Source organism: Myotis davidii, unplaced genomic scaffold, assembly GCF_000327345.1.
Source record: "Myotis davidii unplaced genomic scaffold, ASM32734v1 scaffold9, whole genome shotgun sequence".
NCBI lineage: Eukaryota > Metazoa > Chordata > Mammalia > Chiroptera > Vespertilionidae > Myotis > Myotis davidii.
Window position 1 is genome coordinate 1431563 of NW_006299435.1, and position 27053 is coordinate 1458615.

The 27053-nt window shown below is 39.1% G+C and overlaps 1 protein-coding gene across 1 annotated transcript in view; it reads right to left on the minus strand.

Moving 5' to 3' along the window:
* Nucleotides 1-27053, minus strand: part of LRCH3 (leucine-rich repeats and calponin homology (CH) domain containing 3) — a 103929-nt gene that overhangs the window by 51041 nt on the left and 25835 nt on the right. The window contains exons 2-6 of the mRNA XM_015571316.1: nt 16804-16969; nt 15821-15947; nt 10950-11055; nt 3581-3717; nt 2367-2476 (exon numbers count right to left, since the gene is read on the minus strand). Coding sequence (XP_015426802.1) covers nt 2367-2476; nt 3581-3717; nt 10950-11055; nt 15821-15947; nt 16804-16969 — 646 coding nt within the window. The remainder of the gene's footprint in view (nt 1-2366; nt 2477-3580; nt 3718-10949; nt 11056-15820; nt 15948-16803; nt 16970-27053) is intronic.

A 27053-nucleotide genomic window follows, 5' to 3' on the forward strand; every position in this document is an offset into this window, starting at 1 on the left:
CTGAGATCCCGGCTGGCTGAAAGCAGGTTTCTGGGGTTTTGTTTAGCTTCTATATTTGTAACAATGTTTCAAACTGCAGGCTCAGAGGCCAGCAAGGCAGGTGGGGAACGTTGGAGTCCTCCGCCACTGAAGCAAGCAAGCCTCATGTTCAGTTTAAGCTGCCTGGCTGCCGGCCGCCATCTTGGCTGGCAGTTAATTTGCATATCGCCCTGATTAGCCAATGGGAAGGGTAGCGGTCTTACGCTAATTACCATGTTTCTCTTTTATTAGATAGGAAGGCTTTATGGTCAGTATAACACTTTCACACACAGGTCATTTGATCCTCAGGACTACTGTTAGAGTATAAAGAGGGTAAAGATCATATCAAAGAAATGGGGGTTCAAAGGGGTTAAGTGAACTGCCCAATAGTACGGGGATTCACAGCTAGAACCAAAACATTCTAACTCTATGACGGCATTTTGAATAAATTACAATGCAATTTCACTAATCTGTACCCCAGTGGGAAAGATATGAAAGGATAATATCTCATTCACTGGTGCATGAGGAGTTTAAGGAAATATTTTATGTATATGTAACTATATAAATTATCTATCTATATATACAAAAGCCTAAGTGATGGAACAACCAGAACGACAGGAACAACTGGTAGCTATGACGCACACTGACCACCAGGGGGCAGACCTCAATGCAGGAGCTGCTCCCTGGTTGTCAGTGCACCCCCACAGCCAACTTCCCCTGGTCAGCCAACCTCCTGCAGTCCTTCCCTCCCGGGTGGCCAACCTCCCGTGGTTCCTCCCCCAAGCCAGCAGGCCCTGATCACCCAATTGGGGCCGGGCCCCAGGGCTGGACAGGGAACTGGGGGTGGGTGGCAGTGGTCACCGCCCCTTTCCCAGGGGGGCCGGCAGCCAACCTCCCATGTCTTGTCCCTCCCCCATGGTGGCGGCAAGGCATCGAAGGAAGGAGGAGGTGGGGAGGCGCGGAACCACGTGGTAGTGGGGTTCCGGCGTCAGCACCTGGTCTGGCGACCACAGCCTCCTCTCCGGGCCCTAGACTGGGATGGGGAACCGGGGGTGGGTGGCGGTGGATGCAGCCCCTTTCCCACGGGGGCCAAGGACCAGCTCCTTTCTTGGGTTGGTGGCCAACCTTCCACACCCTGTCCCTCCCCATGGCCAGCAAGCCCCAATCAGCCCGGCCCTGATCAGCCCTAATCACCGACCAGGCCTGGAGACCCCACCGGTGCACAAATTTTGTGCACTGGGTCCCAGTATACATATATGTATATTTTAAAATTTCTAGCACATTGTGAAACCATTACAAATAAAGTATCATAACTCCTTTGGAGAGACATGGCATATTTTTGCTGTTTAGACTTTGCATTTAGGAAAGGTTTCTCCACTGATCTAAACTTTCTTTTATCTCTTAGAAACACACAAGTCTCTTGTTGGTTTATTATTGTTTTTTATGTATATTTTAAAGTAATCTGATGATGATTGCTATAGTAAAAAAAAATTGGGCTAAGACAAAGGACAGAATCACGGGGTCTACAATTAGCATTGCAGCCCCTAGCTAACGCTCATTATTCGTATAGGTGACTATACTTCCTCCTTAGTGTCTTTAGGCTACCCTCACATGTAGCTACCAGGACGCACTATTAATTGTCTTACACTCAAATCTAAAAGGTAGAGTAGCAGTTTAATGTTCCTATTCTGTTATTTCACAGGGGGAAAAACTTTAACTTAGCAAGAATTACTAACTCCAGGGGAGAAAAATCAATTGGTATATATAAAATAAAAGCTACTTTTATTTTTTGAACATCTTTTCTGTAATTGATTTTTTAGATCCCAAAGTGACATCAATAGTCATCAAATCCAATCTCTTCACTCCCTATAGGAAAAATGAAGCACAAAAAGTTTGAGAGACTTGCCTAAATCACAGAGCTAGTTAAGAGAAGAGCTAGGTTAATATTCAAATCACTCGGACCAGTGGTTTTCAATTGCAGACCCCCTCCACCCCCCTGAGGGGATATTTGGCAATGTCTAGAGATATTTTTGTTTGTCATACTGGGAGAGTACAATAGAAGCCAGGGATGCTGCTACATATCTTCCAATGTATAGGACAGCTCCTCACAACAAAGAATTAACTGGTCCAAAATAACAGTGTTGAGGTTGAGAAACCCTAATTAGAACTACGCTTTGCCATTATCTAACTAATCAACATTTTACTTAATATAAGTATTCTGAGAAAAATAGTGTCAAAATAGGTCATTTCCTTATAGTCAAACATTCAGGCAGATTTAAGGGTCTAGTATATTTTATTTCTTGTGAGATAGAATACGATAATTAAAAAAAAAAAAAGAACATACTCACCAGGAGCCAAAACCCAAGGGTCTCCTATCATAATCTGGCAGATCTGGAGCAATCTTACAAGCTTGTATGTTCAGGTACTTAAATATGTGAATTTTGCCTTTTATGCATATCTAAATAAAGTAACACATACATGCAATCAAATTGTTACTCATCTGAAATGTGTCCCTTTTTTAATCACAATCAGCCTTTTACTTAATGTATATTGGAAACAGAAGGCATTTCTATTAAGTACAAATACTAAAAATCTAACACTCATTTTAACAAATTATATTATTTGTTATTTTAGGTATTTAAATGATATAAATATAGGTTCTATTTTCTAGATACTAATAAGTCGCAGTAACATATAAAATAATTTATGATTACAAACAGAATATCCAGTAAATTTATTATTAGTTAGGCATAGTCAGGAATTTAAAGCATTGCTCCCACATGAATTATATTAGCAACTTTTGCTTTTAGGAATCCAACAATCATGTACTATTATGTTCTCCATTGTACATTCTGTCAGAAAGAAAAGCAGGAAATGTTTAAATATTAAAGCTATATATATGTCTGTTGCTACCTGTTGGCTTCTGTCCCAGAAGTCAAAACACAAATTCTTTAGGATTATGAGACCCTTCTATAGTTATCATGTTTACTCAGAGGGAAGTTTTACAGCTGCTATACAGAGGCTTGTACCATCAGTTGACTGTACAGTAAAAAAGCTACAGGTTGGTAAATATTTTTTAGATTGTACAATGTTTAGAATATATATGTAACACTACCCATAATTACTTTATTTAAAACAATTTCATTTCAGTCATTGCTAAGCAAATGACCAAACTAAATAAAGGAACTTAAGATTTTAGAAAACAGGAAGGTACAAAAACACTGGTAAGAAGAGATGCGCTGATAGTCATTAGTTCTGAAAGCTAAGTATTTTTATTTGTCTCTAGATTCAAATTTTACCAGAAAAAAATTAACTCAAATTTCATTAGAAAGAACTTTACAGAAGAATCCCGCAAGTTTTTTAAAAAGTCAATTTAATGAAAGGAAAAAACACTTCTGGACACTGTACCTATCTTCCACACTATTTAGTCAAGGCTTCTAACGAATACATAAGTGTGTGCATTTATTTTAAAAGAACTTAATTTCCAACAGAAAGACAAATGCATAAGTTTCATTCTTTGTCGAAAAAGTTCATAACATACTTCAAATAAACGATGATTTACCTGTGCGGGAGGAGACTGTAATGGATTGTTATCTAGGGCAATCATCTGTAGGTGCTTGAGGTTCCGATAACAAACAGGGATTGTTGTAATTTTATTGCAGGAGAAGTCTAACCGTATCAAAGGCAACTCTGCCAGCTCTGCAAAGAGATAAAATGGAAACAAACAATTAATGATATTTCAAAACAAGACAATTTTGACAGGCGCTTCTAGTGAAATATAGTGGATTTAATATAAGTATTTACTTCCATTCTTTCTTAGTGATTAAGTGATATAGCAAAGTGCTATAAAATGAAATCTAGATGCTACAGACAGGAATACTAATGAAAGCAAGGTGTTTGACTCCTCACAGAACTACAGAAAGTTGAAGGCCTGATACCAGAGAAAGATGGGGATAACAAAGGGATCAGATCATAGTCTGTATAAAGAACAAGTTAGAGATGCACATGTTTCCATACTGTAGGAACAGAACCAAGATCCATTAAAAAAAACCCGTGACCTGACTACCAGGAGCTGCAAGGTATCTCACTTTTCACTCCTGGTAAAAACCCTTCAAGATATTTTATTAACTTCCTTAAAACTAGGAAGCTTATTGTGACTATATGATCATCTAAAAGATATTATTGTTCAATTAAGGTATATAGGACAAAGGAAATTTTCTGAAAAGTGAAAAAACAAACATGGGAAGGTTTCAAATTGGGTGAAAGAAATCAACATGAAAATGCTTATATGATTCCATTTATCTGACATTTTAGAAAAGACAAACTATGGAGAACAAAATAGGAGGTGAGGGGTAAGTATAATTTGAAAAAGGAGCTTTTTTTGAAGTGATGGGATATTTAGGTATCTTGACTGTGGTGGTGGTGGTTGCATAAAAAATAAGTTAAAATTCATGGAACTGTACTATACCCCCCTAAGAAGTCAATTTTTCTATATGATAATAAAAAAAAAGTATTTTAAAAAAAGGTGTAAAACAATTTTCCAGAACTAAAGATGTGAATCTCTGGTTTGGAAAGAGGCCCACCAAGTAAAAAAACTCATACTATGGCACATCATCATATAACTTTCAGAGCATATGAAAAAAGAGAAGATCTTAAAATCTTCCTGAGAGAAAAACAATGTGTCACAAATAATGAACTGGAATTAGGAATAGCATCAAATTTTAAACCATTAATTTTTAACACTGAAAGCTAAAAGTGAAAAAGACCTGAAAAATCCCGAGAGGAAATAATTTTCAATCTAGAATCTATAACCAAATTATTAATGAAGGGTAAGTATAGGATAAAGATGTATCTTTCCAAGTGAAATATCAAAAAATGTTTTCCTAAAATAAATAAATAAATGTAAAAATAAAATAAATAAGAAATCAATTTAAAAAATGTTTTCCTGCCCTGGCCAGCGCTGCTCAATGATTAGAGTATTGGCCTGTGCACCTAATTGCAGGTTCAATCCCTGGGCACGTGGAAGGCAACCAATCAATGTATCTCTCTCACATTGATGTTTCTTTTTCTCTCTCTCTCTGCCCCTCCTCCCTGCCTTGCACTTTCTCTAAAATCAATGGAAAAAAATAGTCTCATTCCTCAATGAGGATTAAAGAAAAAAACGTTTTCCTATAACACATTCTCATGAAACTCCTAGAAGATGCCCTCCAGCAAAATGAGGGAGTAAAGTAAGAAAGAGGAATTATTTGTTAATTATACCTTAATAAAGATGAAAATTTAAAAAAAGTAATAGAGACAGACACGGAATCCAGGAATAAGAGTATTCAATACAGAATGAAGAAAGCTGGGCAGCAATAACAGAACCACGAGTCCACATTGGAAGAGAAGGAATTAAGGCTCAATAGGGAGATAAGCAGGGAATAAAAAAAAATGATAGGTAATCTCATTGGTTTGACTAATAAGGATGCTGGAAAAAGAGGGAGGAATTAACCATAGTTACCTAAATAAGCAAACAAATGAAAAGAAACAGATAAATTACTAACTCTAGAAAAAAAAAAATAAGATATACAAGGAAGGAAATGAAATCAGAGTACATTATTTTAATTGGCAGGGAACAATATTTATATCATTATAATAATGTACACAATGAATAACAATTTAATTGAAAGTTATGATAAAAATCACACTGTGAAAATATGAAGAGGGAAGTAAAGATATAATGGTAATAATGTAAGGAAATTAAATCCTCATCTACCATTACAGAAAACTAATGTGTCAAAGTTGATAAATCCAGTAATAATTGTAAAAGCACATAATTAGAAATATGTCAACAAATACCAGTAAAAAGTGTCAAAGGAATTGAAGGTAGGTACTTCTGGCCCTTTAAATTGGGGAAGGGGATAGTTGAGGCAGGGTAAATGCTATTATTTATTTTAAGCTTTTTGATATTATTTGTATACTGGGGGTCCAGTGCACGAAGATTTGTGCATGGGGGGGTGGGTCCCTCAGCCCGACCTGCACCCTCTCCAATCTGGGAGTTTCTATTTGTCTTTACAATCATATGAGCGAATTGTCTGAGACCCCAACCCAGTTTGGCTTGGTGCTCACAGAGTAATAGAGGTCTTTTTTTTTTTCTTTGCTCCACTGTTGGAGATTTCTTAGAAGTTGCAGGATACCTTCCTTTTAATTTTTCCTCGACACTCTGACTTCTGTTTCTCACCTTTGCTTTCCCTCCATCCCCCATCCACAATAGTAACTTGCTCCAGGCTCACTTTGCTCGCAGCGGTTCTCAGCCTGTGGGTCGAGACCATCGGAAAACACATACAGCATCCTATCTAATAATAACCAAACTTGGTAATTGGCTTTACCTTTGCTATGCCTCCCATTGGCTAATCACGCTTGCTTGCCGCCCGGAACCCAATCCGGTCCCGGGCCACAGGCGCGCCGGCCCTGCAAGCCCCAGGAAGCTCCAGAAGCCGCCAGATATGGCAGTAACTCTATCAGTAAGCATTCTGAAAGACAGTGGCATAAATGCACCAATTAAAAGACAGATTAGGGGGGTGAATCAAAAACAAAACCCACTTTAAATATAAAGACACATATAAATTAAAAGTAAATGAATTAAGCTGTAGCCTGTTTTGCTCAGTGGGTAGAGCATTAGCCCTTGGACTGAAGGGTCCCAGGTTAGATTCCAGTCAAGGGAATGTACCTCAGTTGCTGGCTTGATCCCCAGTCCCTATCAGAGCATGTGCAGGAGGCAACCAATCAATGTGTCTCTCCCTTTCCCTTCACTCTCTCGAAAATTCAATGGAAAAATATCCTTGGGTGAAGATTAACAAAAACAAAGTAAATGGATTAAATAACAGTAAAGAGATTATAAGAAGCCGGGGCCGGTATGGCTCGGTGGATGGAGCGTCGGCCTGCGGACTGGGGGGTCCCGAGTTCGGTTCCGGTCGGGGGCGTGTTCTGGGTTGCGGGCACATCCCGTGTGGGGGATGTGCAGGACGCAGCTGATCGATGTTTCTCTCTCATCGATGTTTCTGGCTCTCTGTCTTTCTCCCTTCCTCTCTGTGGAAGGTCAATGAAATATATTTAAAAAAAAGAGAGATTATAAGAAAAATATATTCCAAATTTTGTTACTTGTATACTGGTTATGTTTAAATTATTAACATCTAAGAAACTGGGTGAAGGGTACATACAATATGCTGTACTATTTTATAGTTGTTGTTTTTTACATGTATGAGATTACAAATTAAAATATTAAAAATAAAATATTAATTGAAATGTATCTGCATTACATGAAAAATCTCCTAATTGCTTCTAGCATAATTTATTAAATTGTGCTAAAATTTACAAGGGTTCAATTAAAACATATATTAATTCTAAATGATATAATAGGAAATATATAATAGTGCAGTTATAAGCACTTATCTGAAAATAAAAATTTAAAGAAGTGAATTTAAAGAAGGGATTAGCCAAAGAAAATATATGCACAACACATAAACACAGACAACAGTATGGTGATGGCCAAAGAGAAGTGGGGGGCAAGAGCTGGGTAGAGGGGGCAAATGGGGGGAAATAGGGACATCCTATATAATAATACTGAAAGGCTAATATGCAAATTGACTGAACAGCAGAATGGCCAGTTGCTATGATGCAACTACCTCAATGTAGGAGCTGCCCCTGGTGGTCAGTGCACTTCCACATAGGGAGTGCCACTCAGCCAGAAGCTGGCTCATGGCTGGCCAGCACAGAGGTGGTGGCAGGAGCCTCTCCCACCTCCGTGGCAGCACTAAGAAGGTCCAACTAACAGTTTAGGCCCGATCCCTTGGGGGCCTAAGCCTTTAGTTGGACATCCCCCGAGGGCTCCCTGGCTGCCAGAAGGATGTCTGACTGCAAGCTTAGGCCTGATCCCCCAGGGAGTGAGCCTAAGTCAACAGGTGGACATCCCCCAAGGGGTCCTGGACTGCAAATGGGCGCAGGCTGGGCTAAGGGATTCCCCCACCCCCGAGTGCACAAATTTTTGTGCACCAGTCCTCTAGTATCAGATATTTACTTTACGATTCATAACAGTAGCAAAATTACAGTTATGAAGTAGCAACAAAAATAATTTTATGGTTGGGGGTCACCACACATGAGGAACTGTATTAAAGGGTCGCAGCATTAGGAAGGTTGAGAAACACTGCAAGTGTCTAGGAAATCCCACAATGCGTTTGCCACCAGAACTACGATTCCCAGCATTCCTGGTGCTCCCCGTGCTCTGGGCTTCCGCTTCCGGCCAGGGGCTGCCATCAGAACTACGATTCCCAGAATTCCTGGTGCTCCCCACACTCTTGGTTTTCATTTCCAGTCCTGGGGCTGAAGAAACACAAAGGACTGGGAACTTCAGTCACCCCCTGGCCGGGCTGATAGGACCAGACACTCCAGTGGCGTCCCCGGGACCCAAGTTGCTCAGCGCCTGCGTGGGTAGGTTTGGAGCAGCCAGGGGGGTGGGAACGCTCACGGCCACTCGGTGCCTGCATGCATAGGCCCGGAGCAGCTGGCGGGTGGGAGCGCCCTCCGTGTCGCGCGGCGGGTGTCCCGCCCCGCCCCTTGGCCGCTCAGCATGTGTGCTCTGCCCACATGCCCGCCATGGCGACACGGAGGGCGTTCCTGCCCCGCCCCCAGCTGCTTGGTGCCTGCACGCGTAGGCCTGGTGTGGCCAGGGGTCGGTCGTTCCAGGACTTCGGCTGTTCTGGGCCTACGCATGGGCCTACAGGCTCAGAGCGGCCTGGGTCCCAAGGATGCCTGTCCCTGAGACCCAGGACACTTGGTGCCAGTGTGCATGCAAGCAGCCACCCTGCCCCCGGCCACCTGGCGCCTGTGTATGCAAATTAACCTGCCATCTTTGTTGGGTTAATTTGCATACCCACTCCTGATGGGCTGGTGGGTGTCACAAAGGTACAGTTAATTTGCATCTTTCTCTTTTATTAGTGTAGATGAATGCTTGGATATTATTTGCTAAAAATTATAATTAGTTAAAATCAAAATGGCAATATAACAAAGGATACAATATTTTATCTACTGAATTATGTTAGAGACCACCTAATTAACATGAACTTCCACACTAACTTGGAATCAAGTTTTCTGGCTATCTCAGTTTAACTGAATATGGTGAGGTTACAAGATAAACTGATTTAAAAAATTTTTTTTGAAACTATTTGTTAAGTTCACAATTTTCTTGGTAATATGCATTCAAAATATGACATAGGAACATATTAGATGATAAAACTATTAAATTGTAGTTGTCATCTGAAACCTCAAATTTTCATTTTCACTAAAATCCACTGTTTCCATTAATTGATTTCACATTAAGGCAGTATTATTACAGACTTATTTAGTAAGCCTTTAAAGATCAACCATAGTAGATGGGTCCTGAGTTAAGGGGTAATCCTAGATAAAAATTTGGGATTACAAGGCCCTGGGTCATGACTTTGGTCAGTTCTGCTGAGGCCTTCATTCACATTCCAGAGGTGATAGAAAGCAGAACTAGGAAAAAATGAAGGCCCTGAAGATACAAGTCTAGTGAGAGGAAAGATAAGCAGGATTTCAGGGTAGTGTGGTTGCAGTAAGTGTATTAAATTGGACTGGCAAGTCACTTTTGGAGATGCTTACTTGGGATCCAAAATGACAGAGCCACACTAGTATGTTAGAACTAAATTTCATACTGCTGTATAATATTTAATATCCAGTAAATATACTGGATCAAATGATGTAAACATTTGGATTATACAGTAAAGCAAAAGCATCATTAGTTAATTCAATATTTACTATACACTAGAAGTCATTTTTGTCAAAGAATTTAGAGAATAATTGTCATTACCTTCTGAACATTCCTTATCTTTTTTATAAGCATTCTGAAATGTTTACAGATGAATTTCTGTAAGTCGTTTCAAATTAATCTAGAGTGTAAAGTAAGGGAAAGTGGGTGGGCACACAGATGAGCTGATGACTACTGTAGCTGGGTGATTCATTGTGCTCTCTCACTTATATATGGGAAATTTTTCATAATAAAATTAAAGAAATATCTGATCTAATAAATTAATGATTCTCCTTATTTTCACTTTCTTTTATAGCTTCTTATTTCATGAATTTGTATTTTTAAAAGACTGCTGCCCTGACCGGTTTGGCTCAGTGGATAGAGCATTGGCCTGTGGACTGAAGGGTCCCAGGTTCGATTCTGGTCAAGGGCATGTACCTTGGTTGCAGGCACATCCCCAGTAGGGGGCATGCAGGAGGCAGCTGATCGATGTTTCTCTCTCATCGATGTTTCTGACTCTCTATTCCTCTCCCTTCCTCTCTGTAAAAAATCAGTAAGATATATTTAAAAAAAGAATGCTAATTACACTAATTTGTTTAATCATTTTTATCATTCAAATACATACACCAGAGCTTATAGTCAGTCTCCTACTGCAGTCTCCCACTCTATTCATTATCCACTCTTCTATACATCATCTCCAAGTGGTTAATTAGCCTCTATTTGAACATTTCCAATGAAGAATAAAGTTAATTAAGTTCAAGTAAAGTCCATTTTTAAGTCAGAGCTAATTACAGGAATATTTTTTGTTTTACTAAACTATCCCCTATCAAAAATGTTATATGTGCTCCCAAGTAGTTATGCTTACTGAAACTTCCAGTGACCCAACCCTGAGTCATCAATTACATCAGATGACAGGATTTAAAAATACAATCACTGGTGAACAGTTACTGGAACTTATCACTGGAAAGTCTACCTTTTAAAATTCACAATGGAAGAGATAACATATTAAGTAAACCATTACATCTCAAACATTGGCTGTAACTCCATACATTTTTGTTATGGCCATCAGTCTCAGCAATCTTTAAAGTAAAAAGATAAATAATAATAAAACAATTATTTCACAGTTTCTTACCTTCTGGCAAACGCACCAAGTGATTTCTTCTGAGGTTGAGGTCTCTCAAGGCCTCCAAATTACCAATTTGAGAAGGCATTGTTTGAATTTCATTGCAGCTCACGTCCTATTTCAAAAAGATACAAAATAATTATTTTAAAATTCCAAACTTGCCTGCTTTAAACTATCTGTAAAATGAGGTTGGACAAGATACTTGCAGTCCCTCCTGGTTATAAAAAAAAATTATGATTCTGTGTCCAAGAATAATCCCATAGTTTTTAATAGCATTTAATTATAAAAATGTAGTCTTCTGACTGATTCAATACATTTTACATATATCTACATTAATTTTATGAGAATTAAAATTAAATGATTTAAGAAGCAGGTAAGCATAGAATATCAGATCAATAAAAATGCAGGTGAAAAGGTAAAAAAGGAAAAAGTATAAATGCATCGATGTAGGGCAATATTTTATTTTATATTGTTCTAATAAAGCTAGAAGAAAAAATGATAAAAGTTATGATAAAATTATTTGAAAGAATATCCTATTTTCTTTTTTTAAATAAATATATTTTTATTGATTTCAGAGAGGAAAGGAAGGGGAAGAGAGAGTTAGAAACATCAATGCTCAAAGAGAATCACTGATTGGTTGCCTTTGCCTCTTGCACGCTCCACACTGGGGATTGAGCCACCAAACCGGTTAGGACAAATCATTTACTCGTAAGTGTCCTTGGTTTAAGGGAGATAGAATTTATTAGATGACTCCAAACTGCTACTTAACATCACAGTTTCCCTATTCCACTTGTCCTGGCTTACTGGCCTGTGTTATTTCTGATACAGAATTTTTTAACTGGATCCCAGATTCTTTGTCCGCCAGAGTCGAAGAATGAATCCACAACAGAAGATAGTATAGGAAAGGTAGAGATTTATTGAAGAACAAGTACAGACTCCCACGTGGGGAGGGGAAAAGAGTCCCACAGAACAGACTCCCACGTGGGGAGCGGGAAAGGGTCCCCCTATTTTCAAGCCCTGGCAAGTTAGCTCAGTTGGTTAGAGCATCATCCTGATATGCCAAGGTTGCAGGATCGCTCCCTAGTTAGGGCACATACAGAAAGTTTAAGTGGAACAACAAAGCAATCTCTCTCTCTCTCTTAAATCAATTTTAATAATAAAAATTCCACATACACTTTTAAAAATCATATTTTTAAAATACCAGTTCAACTGTTCAAAAATCCTATATAATGGAAGGCTAATATGTAAATCGACCAAACAGCAGAACGACCAATCGCTATGATGCGCACTGACGGCCAGGGGGCAGGCGCTCAACACAGGAGCTGCACCCTGGTGGTGAGTGCACTCTCACAGGGGGAGCGTCGCTCACCCAGAAGCTGGGTTCACAGCTGGTGAACACAGCGGCCGTGGCTGGAGCCTTTTCCTGCCTCCAAGGGCTCCCAGACTGCAAGAGGGCGCAGGCCAGACTGAGGGACACCCCCTCCAACCAGTGCATGAATTTCGTGCACCGGACCTCTAGTATAAAATAAAAATACATTGAAGATGACTCATATCATTACTATCAAACTCAAAGTGAGGAGAAATGACAAAGTACACGTAACTCAAAAGGATATGGAAAAATATATACTGCTTTATTAGCATCTGATCAACCAGGTTCCAATATATGTATTAGGTAGGCCTTCTGGTATCTTGGTAATAGCTTGATTCTGATTCCACTGGTTCTAAAAAGAGATGACTTTAGGTTCTAATCCTGATATATCCAGGATTCCATAATTCTGAGGCCAGCCAGAATAATTTATACACCCATGTGTAGCTGCCTAGGTTAATAAGTGTCAAGATGCCACATTAACACTTAAAATTCCTCCAATATAGGAGTAAAAAATCTATTAACAGATTTACTATTAGAAAAGACCACTTATCAAAAAATTCAACAAGCTTCAAATATTATTTTTAAATTTTCCCAAACGTTTTTAGAAAAAAATTTTTACTTTTATTTTTCTATCAATTAGTGACAGAAGTAGAATCAGAAGCTAGACTTCTTAGTCTAATACTCTAGGCATAAAAGTTAAAAGAGTTCTAAAAGAAATTGAAAGGGTTGGAAAATTGAGCCTGAGCCAGAGGTAATAGCAATCTATAATATTTCTCTCAGAAAATGTATATGTTGAAAGATAGTTTACTTTCACTCAGAAATGAGTAAGAATGGTGCAGAAAGACCATCAAATATGAATTACTAAGTTTAAGATTACTGTTACTCTGCCACAAGCTGTTTGTGTAATAGCATATCAACTCACATCTCTGGTAGAAATTTAAAAGTGCCTTTTGCAAGACATATCTATATTTTAAGTATTGAGGATTCAATAAGTAGAAAAAGAAAGTTTAAAAGATTTGAAAATCAGAATTTCAATCATGAGTATAACTTACTATTAGTTCCTGTTATTAACCCAAGCTCTGAAGAAATGCAAACAAACATAACATTTTTGGACTATTTCCTAGATCTAATTGGATCTAAATAAATAGTGGTCTAGTATTTAGATTCTAGCTTTAATATATTTGTGAATTTTTACGTGACCTTTCTATTCATAATCTACCTGAAAAAGTTAGCTAATATGTGGTCCAATTAGAGTATATGTGTACAGTGTTTGTTTTTTGTGAAGTTCATCTTTATCCTAGATAATAAAGAGGTAATATGCAAAATTGACCATCACTCCAACACACAAGATGGCTGCTCCCATGTGGTCAAAAATGGCCAGCAGAGGAGGGCAGCTGTGGGCAATCAGGCCAGCAGGGGAGGGCAGTTAGGGGTGACCAGGCTGGCAAGGAAGGGCAGTTAGGGGCAACCAAACTGACAGGGGAGGGCAGCTGGGGATGACCAGGCCTGTAGGGGAGGGCAGTTGGGGCGGGACCAGGCCTGCAGGGGAGGACAGTAGGGGCAACCAGGCCAGCAGGGGAAAGCAGTTGGAGGCGACCAGGCCTGCAGAAGAGGACAGTTGGGGGGGACCAGGCCTGCAGGGGAGGACAGGGGCAACCAGGCCTGCAGGAGCGGGCAGTTGGGGGGGACCTGGCTGGCAGGGGAGGAAAGCTAGAGGCAACCAGGCTGGCCAGGGAGGGCAGTTAGGAGTGACTGGGCCAGCAGTGGAGGGCAGTTGGGGGTGACCAGGCTGGCAGGGGAGGACAGTTAGGGGCAATCGGGCCAGCAGAGGAGCAGTTAGGCATCAATCAGGCTGGCAGGGGAGTGGTTAGGGGGTGATCAGGCTGGCAGGCAGAAGCAGTTAGGGGCAATCAGGCAGGCTGGCAGGCGAACAGTTGGGAGCCAGCAGTCCTGGATTGTGAGAGGGATGTCCGACTGCCTATATAGGCCCGATCCACCAGGATGGACATCCCTTGAGGGGTCCCAGATTGGAGAGGGTGCAGGCTTGGCTGAGGGACACACACCCCCTCACCCCCATGCATGAATTTCATGCACCAGGCCTCTAGTTATTAATAAACGTACATGGAACTATACTCCCAAATCTCAATGGGCATAACTGCATCTGACCATTTCAGAAATATGAAACATGGCTTAGGAGTTAAGGCACAGTGGTTTTAAATTCTACTTCAATTATGGAACCTTGGGCCTTAACCTATCTGAGTGCTAGTTTCCTCAACTGTAATATGATAATTATAGTATTCAATTAATAATGTTACTATGGAGATTCAAAAAGTCTTATTGCCATGCCTGTAACAAAAGTACTCAAGAGTAACAAGGAGTGGTAGGTGAGGGTTAAACATCTTAGAAATAGAAGGCAGTAAAGAATAGCTTGCCCAGCCAGCATGGCTGGCTCGAGCATTGACCTATGAACCAGGAGGTCACGGTTTGATTCCTGGTCAGGGCATATGCCCATGTTGTGGGCTCGATCCCTAGTGTGGAGCATGCAGAAGGCAGCTAATCAATGATGCTCTCTCATTACTGATGTTTCTATCTCTCTCTCCCTCTCCCTTCTTCTTTGAAATCAATAGAGATATATATATTTTTTAAAAAAAGAATAGCTTACTTTAGAGTGGGAGATAGGTTTTAAAGATAGCATATAAGGTAAAAGAGATAAGTCTGACCTCTGTGGTGTCCATTATGCTAAGCCAGTGGTCGGCAAACTCATTAGTCAACAGAGCCAAATATCAACAGTACAACTGAAATTTTTTTTGAGAGCCAAATTTTTAAACTTAAACTATATAGGTAGGTACATTGTTATTAACTTAATTAGGGTACTCCTAAGCTGGCCTTTGCTAAGAACGTCCTCAATCTGATTGAGGTACGTTCGCTGAGGTCGACTCGACCTCTTCCAACTCTCCCATTCACACTCGTCTTGTATACTTGTTTCGGCTATCTCCTTTCCGAAAACCGACTTCTGCGCATGGGCCACGAAGTTTCAATCGCACTATACGTGCGTGCCCGCACGTGGTATTTTGTGGAAGAGCCACACTCAAGGGGCCAAAGAGCCACATGTGGCTCGTGAGCCCCGGTTTGCTGACCACAGCCCTATGGGAGTTAACCAAAAATGGGAATATTGATATTAACAAGATTTAATTTGAAAAGTTCAAATGAATTAACTTATCCCTCAAAAGTTTAATAACAGAAATCACTTAATATTGATTAGAACCTAACTTAATGACCTTTCCCCATTCCATGTGAGCCTGTTAGACCTGCACTTTCAGCTCCTTCTTAATTCTGTACTGAAGCCCTTGAGTACTGATCAATCAGTGAGACTTCATTATCAATACTTGAAAATAACTAAAAAATACACCGCAATAATGGATCTTTACCATATGAAAGAATAGGGTATAACTATGGGGAGATGTGTGTGTGTGTGTGTATGGAACAATAAAAAAATACAATATTAACTTACAAGTTCTGTTAAATGTCTGAGATGTCCAATTTCTTCTGGAAGTGAGACCAATTTGTTATTACTAGCAATTAAGACTTTCAATGGTAAATTACACAAATGTACTGGCAGGGTTGACAGTTGGTTCCGACTAAAATGGATAAGAAGAAAAAAAGAAGATTCTGAGCCCATTACTCAAGAAAAAAATTCCCATCTTTCCCACTCTATAAACAGTAAAATAACAAATATAAGTCTTGCAAGGAACAAATAGAATTTAAGATTTGATTCCTAGCCTACTTTTCCTCACTTGTGAGCTTTATAATTTTTAGGCATAGCATTTAACCTATCTGCATCTTACATAGATTCATTTGTAAATTGAGAATCTTAACTTCTCTACCTTGTACCATAAAACACCTTTGTAAATAATAAAGTGCTATATAGTACAACATATTATTTTCTTGAAGTTAATTTATATTAAGAAAAAAAAATGACTTAAAAATAGGGTATATTTCCCTCATAATCATTCCAGTATATACAAAGAGGCAAAATGAGTTTTAGAAATATGTAAACTGTATAATAAAATGATTACATATAAAAATATTTCCAAAGGATATTTCATTTGCTCATTTTCTCCAATAAAACTTATAATAATAAAATAACAAAACAATTCTATAAGATGTGAAAAAAATGGAGTACATGAGCTGAAATGCAATTATACATTCAGAACCGAATACATAAAAATACATAATCACAAGAACCAAACCAAGTATTTGGAGAACCACTGCAAGCCTATTAGGCTAATGACTATTAGAATTTGTCAATTATTGCAAAGACAGAGGGAGAAACTAGAGGGACATAGGAAATACTGTTAATTTAGCCCAAGAACATGTATAGAAACTTCTGATATGAAAAGATAATGTAAACTTTAGTAAAAAGGAGCAGAAAAATGAAAATGTCACATAAAATCAAATATTTAAAAAAGAAAAAGAAAAAAAGAAACATCTTACCTAATATTTAAGAATGTTAGAGCTTGTAGATTTAGAATTGCCTCTGGTATATACCGAATACAATTTTGGTATAAGTTGAGATTCTCAAGAGAAACAAAATGACATGTTTCTATGGGAATTTCTGAGAGGCGATTTCGTGACAGATCTGAAAGAAAAAAATCAAGTTTAAAAATCAATCCTTGGAACTTAATTTATTGAAATGTTAAATAGGCATTTTTGTGAATGTTTGAATTACCAAGAGTTCCTACTGTGGAGATTGATCCAAAATAAACATTCAAATTTTTATTAATTGAATAAACCATTTTAATTTATGTTTCTACACCTGTTGCTGGGAAATGCTGATTCTTCTTGAGACTCCACATATACTAAAAAATAAAACCAGTATTCTTTGCAAGTAACACAAAGTTTAAGGCATATCTGCCAACAAATTACATAAAAGATCATACTAACTACCCAATATCCAAGGAAACGAATGAATCCCTAAAATCCACCTTTGCAAAAGAACAGACAACATTCTGAGGTTTTTTTAAAAAGCAAAGCAAAACAAAACCAAGCAAAAAATACTGTTTCTTTCTTTACCAGTCAAAGATATACAGGGTCTCATGTCAAAGCACTCAGGGACCATCTTTGCTCCCCACTTGCCAAACAATTTGAGCTTCAATAAAGATAATAATTGTAACAGATTGAAAGCTAGCCTACATATTGAATTATACAAGCTGATAATGAGATATTCTCCTCCACCTCCAAAAGGTAACAGAGAACCAATTCATTATCTTGCACGCTGACCAAGAGGAAAATTAAACATTTATCTTGCCTTTTCTATATGAACTGAGCAACCAAATGTTTCATTTATAACATGTGTTTTAGTTATAAATGAAAAATGATAGAATATCACCAATTTTCCAATGCTCAATAAATTCTTTATAGACAATCAGAAATTATATACCTCCCACTAAAAGAACAGAATATCACTGTTAGTCTTGACACAGAGACAAGAACCAAATCTAATCAAGCTTCTGGATCAGCTGCAAATTTTCAGGAAATGCAGAGGACAAAGGAATGTGCGGAAATACAGTCACTCTACCACTACCCATTTAGATTTAATAAAATAGACTGTGAGATTAATTTGCTCACCACTGTTTTTTCTTCTCCTGCACCATCTTAAAATCTCTGTTAGGATTATTTGGTAAGATCTCTTTACTGAGAACTTTCCTCTATCTAACAGAGGACTGAATTCCTACATATCTGCAAATATCTTGCTTTCACCATAACAAGTGAATTATATTTTGTCTAAAAATAGGTATTAGAATCTGTAGATGTTATTTTACTACCTTCTAGTTTCCAGTGTCACACTGAGTAGTCCAGCACATACCTGATCATTTTGCCTGTGTAAGCGGCTTGTTGTTGTTGTTTTTTTGTCTCTGAACCACCCCCAACCTTCTAGTCTGGAACTCAGTAGGTTTTTTCAATCCTTCTTTAAACCAGGGAAATTCTCTTCAATTATATCTTTAGTTATTGCATCTCCCCAATGTGCTCTTTCTCCTTTATATTTCTTTTCTGTTTTGATATACTCTAATTAGTGTTCCAGACCATGAATTTGAGTATCAACAATAATCATCCTCCCCACAAATTAATATATAGAAGAGTTTTCTCCTCACTATTTAATTCTTTTATGCTATGATTAGAAACATAGCTTTGTCTCTCTTGAGAATCTCAGGATAATTTGTTTTGCTTGTTAAAGTTGTCATCTATCTCTTCCAATAGTTCTATTTCACTGACGTCACTTGTTCTAGATAATCTTTGTTAATCCTCTCTCTAGCTGTTGGAGTTCCTTTAAGTGAATTATTTTACGTTGCCAATTCATACCTTTCCTCATACTCGAAGCTCAAGCTGCTAGAATTAACACCAAAACAATGGAAGCAACTTCTACAAGGTCTGAAACAACCCCTCCCCCCATCCACCACCACCATTTCCCCAGATACAACTCTTTCTAAGGACTCAAGTTTTGATTATTGCCCCATTAGTTTTACCTCCTGTTTTCATCTGGATCCCAGACTCACATACCCCCTAACAGGTCCCACTAGCCTGTGAGCCCCAGAGCTGGCTTTACTCTGAAGTGATAGTCACTAAATGAAGTTAGGAAACAGTCTTGTTAGGTATATCAAACAATGACACTGAACTTTTTTTCCATTCAGAAGTATGTTTTTTTAAAAAATAAATCTTTATTGTTCAGATTATTACAGTTTTTCCCCCTTTTTTCCCCCATAGCTCCCCTCCACCCAGTTTCCACCTCACCCTCTGCCCTTACCCCCACAGTCCTCATCCATAGGTGTACGCTTTTTGTCGCCGGGTCAAAGGTCAAACACATGGAAAATGTAGCTATTTCCATCCACCACATGTCCCACAAGTCGAAAGGTCTCTCACGACTTGTTCACGTTCTACTTAGAAAGGGTACGGACACACGTAACGGCTTCTTAAAATAATGTGTCCTCTTATGTTTAAAATGAGGATTTCGCTCCCAAAAGTGAGGAGAAAGCAACATTACAGCTGCTCTCGCCCCTCTCGCCCTTTGGGTGATAGTTGTGCTTGGGGCTGCGCTCTGGTTCGCGGGCCGTCAACGAAGCCGGCTCGGTGGCTCCTGTGGTTCCGCCGGTTCCCAGGGGCCGTCGCAGCCTCGCAGGGGGCGCCGCATCCCACGTTGGGGGTGAAGGTGCTAGTCAGAAGCTCCTCTCGCTGTCTCTCCTACTGCTCCCTTGCGTATCACTGATGCTGGAAGTTTCTGAGAGCAGTCTGCAGGTGCTGGACATCATACTTTAACACATTGTTTGTGGGTAGTTTTTTGCACAAATGGCAACATTCAGTAAAATTATGATAACTTTAGTTTACCTATTTATACGTTACCCGCATTCTACCGCTAGTCTATAAAAAACGTATTAATACGTGTCCTGCGCTCCACAACACTGGTAGAATGTATAAATACATAAAACGTATAAACACGTGTACTGCATACAATGTGTTAACTGGTCAACACGAAGTTTGGCATTCTGTCTTTTGTTGGGCGGCTCCTTGCTGGACAAAATCTCCAGGCATTCTTCCTGGCTGATTACCTGGTATGCTTGCTTGGATTTCGTTTTCTACTAAGTGCACAGACTGCTTGTTTGCCGTCTTTCGGCGTCCCATGTGAGACTGGATCTGGTGGACCTGCTTGTGTGTTTGCTGGTACAGCGGTTCCATGTCGCCGGCCCAGTCGGGTCAGGCTCCGGCTTCCTCCGAACCTGATTCTGCTTTTTAAGTGTGACCCTTATGGATGTGAGGAGTTGAAATTTGCAATTTGTTGGGTTAGGCTGCAAAAGCGCAGGTGGTTCCTTTTGTGCCACTGGCACAGCTTGGGCAGGGATGTAAATTGAGTAGGTCGGGGTCTCCAGGAATCACCAGGGCGGAGCAAACAGCAATGGTGTCTCCACGACTCCTTGCCTCTCCGCAACTCCACGTCTCCGCGTCTCCGAGTGCCAGCGGGCAGCTCGGCGGCGAGAAAGCCACCCTTGCTTCCGACCCGCTGCAAGGCCGTCCCGCCTCTCCCTGTAGGGGTCTGGGACCTCAGAATCCCGCCCCAAACAAGCTCAGTGGATTGGAGAGTTTGTAACCCCTTCCGACTGAAAAGAAACGTGCATCCAGTTGCAGCCCGCCTGGCATGCAACTCCATACCTCTGTTCTTGGCACCTCTGTACATCCTACTCAGTCTCAATGCTCTTCTTTCTTTCCTTCCAGTTGTAGAACTTCCACTGGGTCAGCTTTCTCATGATTCTAAATGATAGCTGTTTGTCTTAGAGTTGGTAGTTTCAATGTTGTTGTGGGAGGCAGCACGCACAGGTCTATACCTTACGCCGCCATCTTGGTTCTCTCCTCTAAAATGTTTTTAATATATGATATTCCCCTTCCAATTTTAGGTTAGCTCCTGTATCTTTTTGATATACCATCTTCATTTTCTTTTTTTAGCATTTCCTTATATTCTGGCACAACAAGATGTTCCAGTCTTATCTTGCAACTTCCATGCCCCAGTTTTGGAATCAGCTATTTCTCACCCTCATATAACATAAACTTCTGTGGCAAGTCAGACTTGGTGAATGGTGGTTAGGAGCAAAAGGGAAAGCCACCAATCCTGACGAAAGACTCAGAATAAATGACTGTCGTTTTTTTGTAAACCACTAAGCTTTGTAGTGGTCTGTTACACAGCAATAGAAAAGCAAAACAGAAATTGGTACCTGGAAGTGGAGTGCTGCTTTAACAAAAACCTAAAACATCTGCTATTTTTCAAATGAAGCAGCAGACAATGGCCTTAAAGGGCCCTCCGAGACCTGTTAGTGGAGGCTGGAGGGCAGTGAAAAAATTGCTATTAAAGGCTGGAGAAAAGGGCACCCTAGTTCTGTTTTGGCAGATCAATTAAAGGAACTATAACCTACAGTAAAATGAAAGGGTACCTAAAGGATTTAAATCACCATAAAAATATGTGATTATCTGTAGTGAAATATGTTCGTTGAAGTTAAGATATATATGACAAATATTAATATTAATCTTAGATCTTAATGATGAAAAAGGGTATGCATATACACATTCCAGCAATATTCCATCTAATTTAATTCCCCCTCACTTATTTTTAGATATCATTCAAATACATCACATATTTTTCCTTTTCAAATAATGCAGAGAAAGGAAATGATGCCAACCAAATTAAAAGACCCTCTTTGCTCACACAAGAAAGAACATGAATTTCTACCTAAAATGGATTCTGATTTCACATAATATTGGAAAACAAACTCAATTTACAGTCTATAAATACCATCCTAAATTGTGATCTAATCCTTATATTTTCTTTCATCTGGAAACACTACTCATCTCACACTCTGACAATGTTTGCAAAACCATACCCTGAAACAATACAATTTAGAGCAAACTTTTATCTTAAATGGGACATATGATATAGCTTTTAGTGCTACCTCTACCATTTATACTGTCAATCTCGAGAACATTTGAGAATCTCCTCTAGGACTTTTGGTGAGATGCTTTCAATTACTTTGCTTCTTTTTGCAGGTAAGAAGTACTTTTTTTTTTCTAAGTCTATCTGTCCCATTACCTGTTCAATAACTTGGATTTTACTAGAGGCTCAGTACACGAAATTTGTGCACAGGGGCAGAGTCCCCTCAGAGTGGCCTGAGCTCTCTCGCAATCCAGGACCCCTATGGGGATGTCGCGCCTAAACCATCAGTTGGACATCCTTCTCGCACTCTGGGACACTGCATGCACCAATGACAATACTTTTCATACAGGTGAAAGGCATCTTGTTGTTGTATGGGCAGCTACATTTTTTTTACCCTGATTATAAAAAGTAGTACATAACATGATCCTTCTGAGGCAGTAGCACCATTTCCCCCATCTTATGGGTGGAAAAACTAACGAAGAGAGAAGTAATTGGCTTTGTCACACAGTTATAAGTGTCAGAATCAGGGCTGATCACAAAATGTGCAAGCCAGAGTCCATGCATGTCATTGCTGCATCATCCTGTGTTTTCAGTTAGAGTAGCCTTGGCAGGTTTTAATTTTTTAATCTAAGAGTCTGTTCCCAATATATAGGGTAGGGTTCCTAGGCCTGGCCGGTGATCAGGATCATCTACAGGGCGAACAGAGGGCGGGGCAATTGGGGCTCCCTCCCCCGCTGGCACCTGCCTTGGCTGGTGGCCTGGCGACACCTGCTGGCCGGCCTCGCCCCCCAATCGCCACTGCCGCCACCCCTCACCTCTGGGGGCAGCTCCTGCGTTGAGTGTCTGCCCCCTGCTGGTCAATGCACACCATAGCGACCAATTATTCTGCTGGTCAATTTGCATATTAGGGTTTTATTATATAGGATGAATTAGGAGTAGTTAGGTCCTACTCTTGAGAGACAAACATGAAACCCAAGGATGTAACAGTAATGTGGCTTTTTAAACCTGAAAAAAGCTTTTGGGAAACATTTGTTTAACTGACATGGCATTTTCCTCCCAGCTAATTTTACTAACTATTTCTGTTTGAGACTGAAAGTCACGAGGTCCAGTAAAAGAATATAATTATTTTACTAGCATGATATTGCTCACTTCCCATTAGGTGCCAAAAAGGGGGGGGGGGCTTTAATTCATTAACGTAAATCTCTTACAATAAAATAATTATCAATATCTAAATAGTGTTTCAATGCTTAAACAAATTCTTTACTCTTAGAAATCTGTTCAATTTTGCTCCTTATTTCAGATGTAGTTAAACTGTTATAATCACCATTCTCAATTCTTCCTACCAGCCAAAAGGCAGCCTTCTTTTTCTCTCAGACTTTTACACTACGATGCCTGAGATCACTTTCTTTGACCCACCGTATCTAATTCACACTCTCCTGTCCCTCTGTTCTTCTCCCTATTTTCATGTAAGCTATCAGAAGAAATAATGTGGTGACATTTCTGTTAAAAGGAACCTTTTGATTAACAAACAAAATAAGTTAAAAGGAACCTTTTGATTAACAAACAAAATAAGTTAAGTTCAGCTGAACCAATTAATACAAATATTTTGAATTTAAATGTAAGTTTTCCACACCACAATAGGTCATCTTGAAATTCTTCCAAGTGTTTCCAGCTTTTGTGTATATGCAGGTTATCTAAAGCACATGGGGCAAGGGGACCAAAGGATATCTTTCCGAAACCTCTTATTTAAAAAAATAGGTGTTTTGATCATTGTGTATTGCTTTTTAACCTAAATGTCTATGTCTATGTCTATGTCTATGTCTATGTCTATGTCTTTGTCTATGTCTATGTCTCCTGGCCTGATCACCCCTAACCGCCTCTGCCTCGGCCCTGCCACCATGGCTTTGTCCAGAAGGATGTCTGAAAGGTCTCCTGGAAGGTCTCCCGATCTAATTAGCATATTACCCTTTTATTAGTATAGATACATAGAAAGACATTTTTTAGGACATCTGCTCAGCTTACTACTCATTCACAGTTTTTCAGCATCATATATACCAGTGATTCTTACTTAACCTTAGTGACCCTCTCATTCTTAATATCCTGGTAAACTCCCTCCTAGTTTTTCAGCATCATATATACCAGTGATTCTTACTTAACCTTAGTGACCCTCTCATTCTTAATATCCTGGTAAACTCTTGCCCATCATTCAAGAGCCATCTCAAGCATAATCTCATTATACTCCCCTTGACTTGTCTAGCACTCAAAGGATTCTCTGACTGTGTTTCTATTACTCTACTACAGTAATTATCACACAGTATTGTAATTCTTCATTAGATTTTAAGTTCCTTGAATCCAAGAGCTTTTATCTTTAACACCTAATACCTGACTTATTAAAGGTCAAGCTTATTTGCTAAAATTAACTCAGTAAGCTAACATTGGATATTTTATACTAGTCAAATCTCTAATTAGCTACTTTATGTTTTTTATTAAAAACTGGAAAATTAATTATTTCTAAATAAATGAACTTTATTTGGGAGGTAATTTTTAAAATGTGAGCTCAATGAAGGGAATAAGAAAAGAGCTGCTGAAACCGGTTTGGCTCAGTGGATAGAGCATCGGCCTGCGGACTGAAAGGTCCCAGGTTCAATTCCGGTCAAGGGCATGTACCTGGGTTGCGGGCACATCCCCGGTGAGGGATGTGCAGGAGGCGGCTGATCGATGTTTCTCTCTCATTGATGTTTCTGACTCTCTATCTCTCTCCCTTCCTCTCTGTAAAAAATCAATAAAATATATTTTTAAAAAAAAGGAATGGAGGAAGGTGGCGTCCACAGCCTCCATTCGTATGAGAAGCGGCTTTTCTGAAAAGTGATTCCAGCACAGTTCCTTGGTTTTTCAATAAAAAATTGAAAAAAGTGAAGAAAAAAAAAAGGAATGGAATTCTGATACATGCTGCAATCTGGATGAACCTTGAAAACATTGTGCTAAATGAAACAGGCCAGACACAAAAGGACAAATATTGTATGAGGTATCTAGAATAGTCCAATTCAAGGAGTCAGAAAGTAAAATAGTTACTAAGGGGTGGTTAGAGGAGCTAATTGGATAATAAGTTTGAGAGATGGATAAAAATATGAGTGTACTTAATGCCACTGAACTTATGGTTAAAACAGTAAGCTGTTATGTATATTTTACTACAATTTTAAAAAATCAAATGTGTAGTACTCCAAGTAAAAAATAATGTAACCTGTCTCTTTTTATTGATATGCACCTTAAACATCTCTCTAAATGATGGACGTTTTAAAATAAACATCTTACACCTCAGCAATAAATTAAATAATACAGAAATTACAGAAATAAAAATTCAAAGTATTCTTGAAAGTCAATTCTCAAAAGTTAATCTCAAACTGTGTAACAAAGAATGTCAGTTATTTATTAACTTCTTCCTAATTCCATTTCTCTTTCCCAGAGAGAAAAATGTTTAATATTTCATTCTATTCAACTATGTAATTATGACAGAATTTATTTCAAATCTCTAGCCCTAAGCCAGGAAAACCTAGGTTCACTTCAGTGCAAACACAATTAATGTTTTCAATGGTATGGCATTTATTAAGAAATGCTAGCAGTCAAAAGTCTTATGTTCTTCTAATAACTCCTTCAGGCTATCCCACGCAATGACATCATCCTTACCAAATAAAGCCCATTATGCAATACTCACAGATACAGTACTATCACTTTCTATGAGAACAGTTACTGCTATGAATGTTAAAAGGGCCTGAGATTATGACAAACAGGCTGCAAGAGATTTTTACACTGAGCAGTGTAAACTTTAAAAGAGTATTATAGGAATAAATATCCTTCAACAAATAAATGGTAAGGACACAAGCTAAATGAGAGAAAGAACATAAACAATTGCCCATTAAATGAAGATACTCTGATGACTGACAGGAGTTTATTATACTTTTGAAACTTTCTTTAAATTGGCCACATTTAAAAACACACTCTATACTTTAAGGTATTTCCTTTATGTTGCAACCACTACATCATTAACATGAAAATTTTATTGAAAGAGCATGCAATCAAAATCATTTTTTAGCTATTAACCAAATTATGTAACCCAGGGAGGTAAAAAATGAGAATGTTTTATAATGCTTTTCATTCTGTAGTCATATAATTTTTAATATAAATTGTAGGTTTTCTTTAAAAATTTTTAAATTTTAGTTGTTTTTTATCAAAGTTAGCGAATGTATATAATTTTACAGGTATTTTAGTTTTTAAAATATATTTTTATTGATTTCAGAGAGGAAAGGAGAGAGAGAGAGAGAAACACCAATGATGAGATCAGCTGCCTCCTACACACCCCTTACTAGAGCTTGAGCCCACAACCCCGGCATGTGCCCTGACCAGGAATAGAAACCTGAACTCCTAGTTCATAGGTTGACACTCAACCACCATCTGAGCCACACCAGCTGGGTGAATTTATATAAATTTAAATCCCAATCAGTGCCTTCTGCTTCTGGGAAGACGGAGCAGATGTACTTTTTCCTATTCCTCCTGCTAAGTACAACTAAAAACCATGGCCAAAATAAGTTGAAAAACATAATTAGACTCTAAAGGGTTAAAAAGATAACTAAGGACTTTAGGATAGTGATCAGTTCTCTGGGTTCTATTTGCCTGACTCATTCCAGACCTGGAGTTGATGTCTCCAAGTTAGCAACCCAGAAACGCCAAAGAAATACTGATACCAGGAAAGGGGCAACTTAAGATAGAAAACTTACAGACAATAACTGCTCTACTCCAGTCAAACACCTCAACCCCTCCACCTTTGCCAGCAAAGGCTGAGTGGGGAGCCAAACTTCCACCTTTGTAAGGCTGTCACTTGGCATTTTGGTGGCTCCTCCTCAGTCTCCACTGGTATGGTATCAAAAAGGCCAACTAGGGAAGGAACCAGGACTTTCATGTCTGCCAGAAGGTAATGTGGCTCCCTCACCACGAGGTGGAGAAGTGTCCTCCACCTTCCTGCTAGGAGGACTAATACAGTTAGGACTTTGACCACTCCCCAGTCGTTTGGAGAGCCAGAAATAAAAGAAAAATGGCCTGTCATAAGATTACTATTCCTTTTCAGAAAGCAAGGGCCTTCCAAGAAATCTCTAGATTCCTTAGACAGTGGTTCTCAACCTTCTGGCCCTTTAAATACAGTTCCTTATGTTGTGACCCAACCATAAAATTATTTTCATTGCTACTTCATAACTGTAATGTTGCTACTGTTATGAATCGTAAT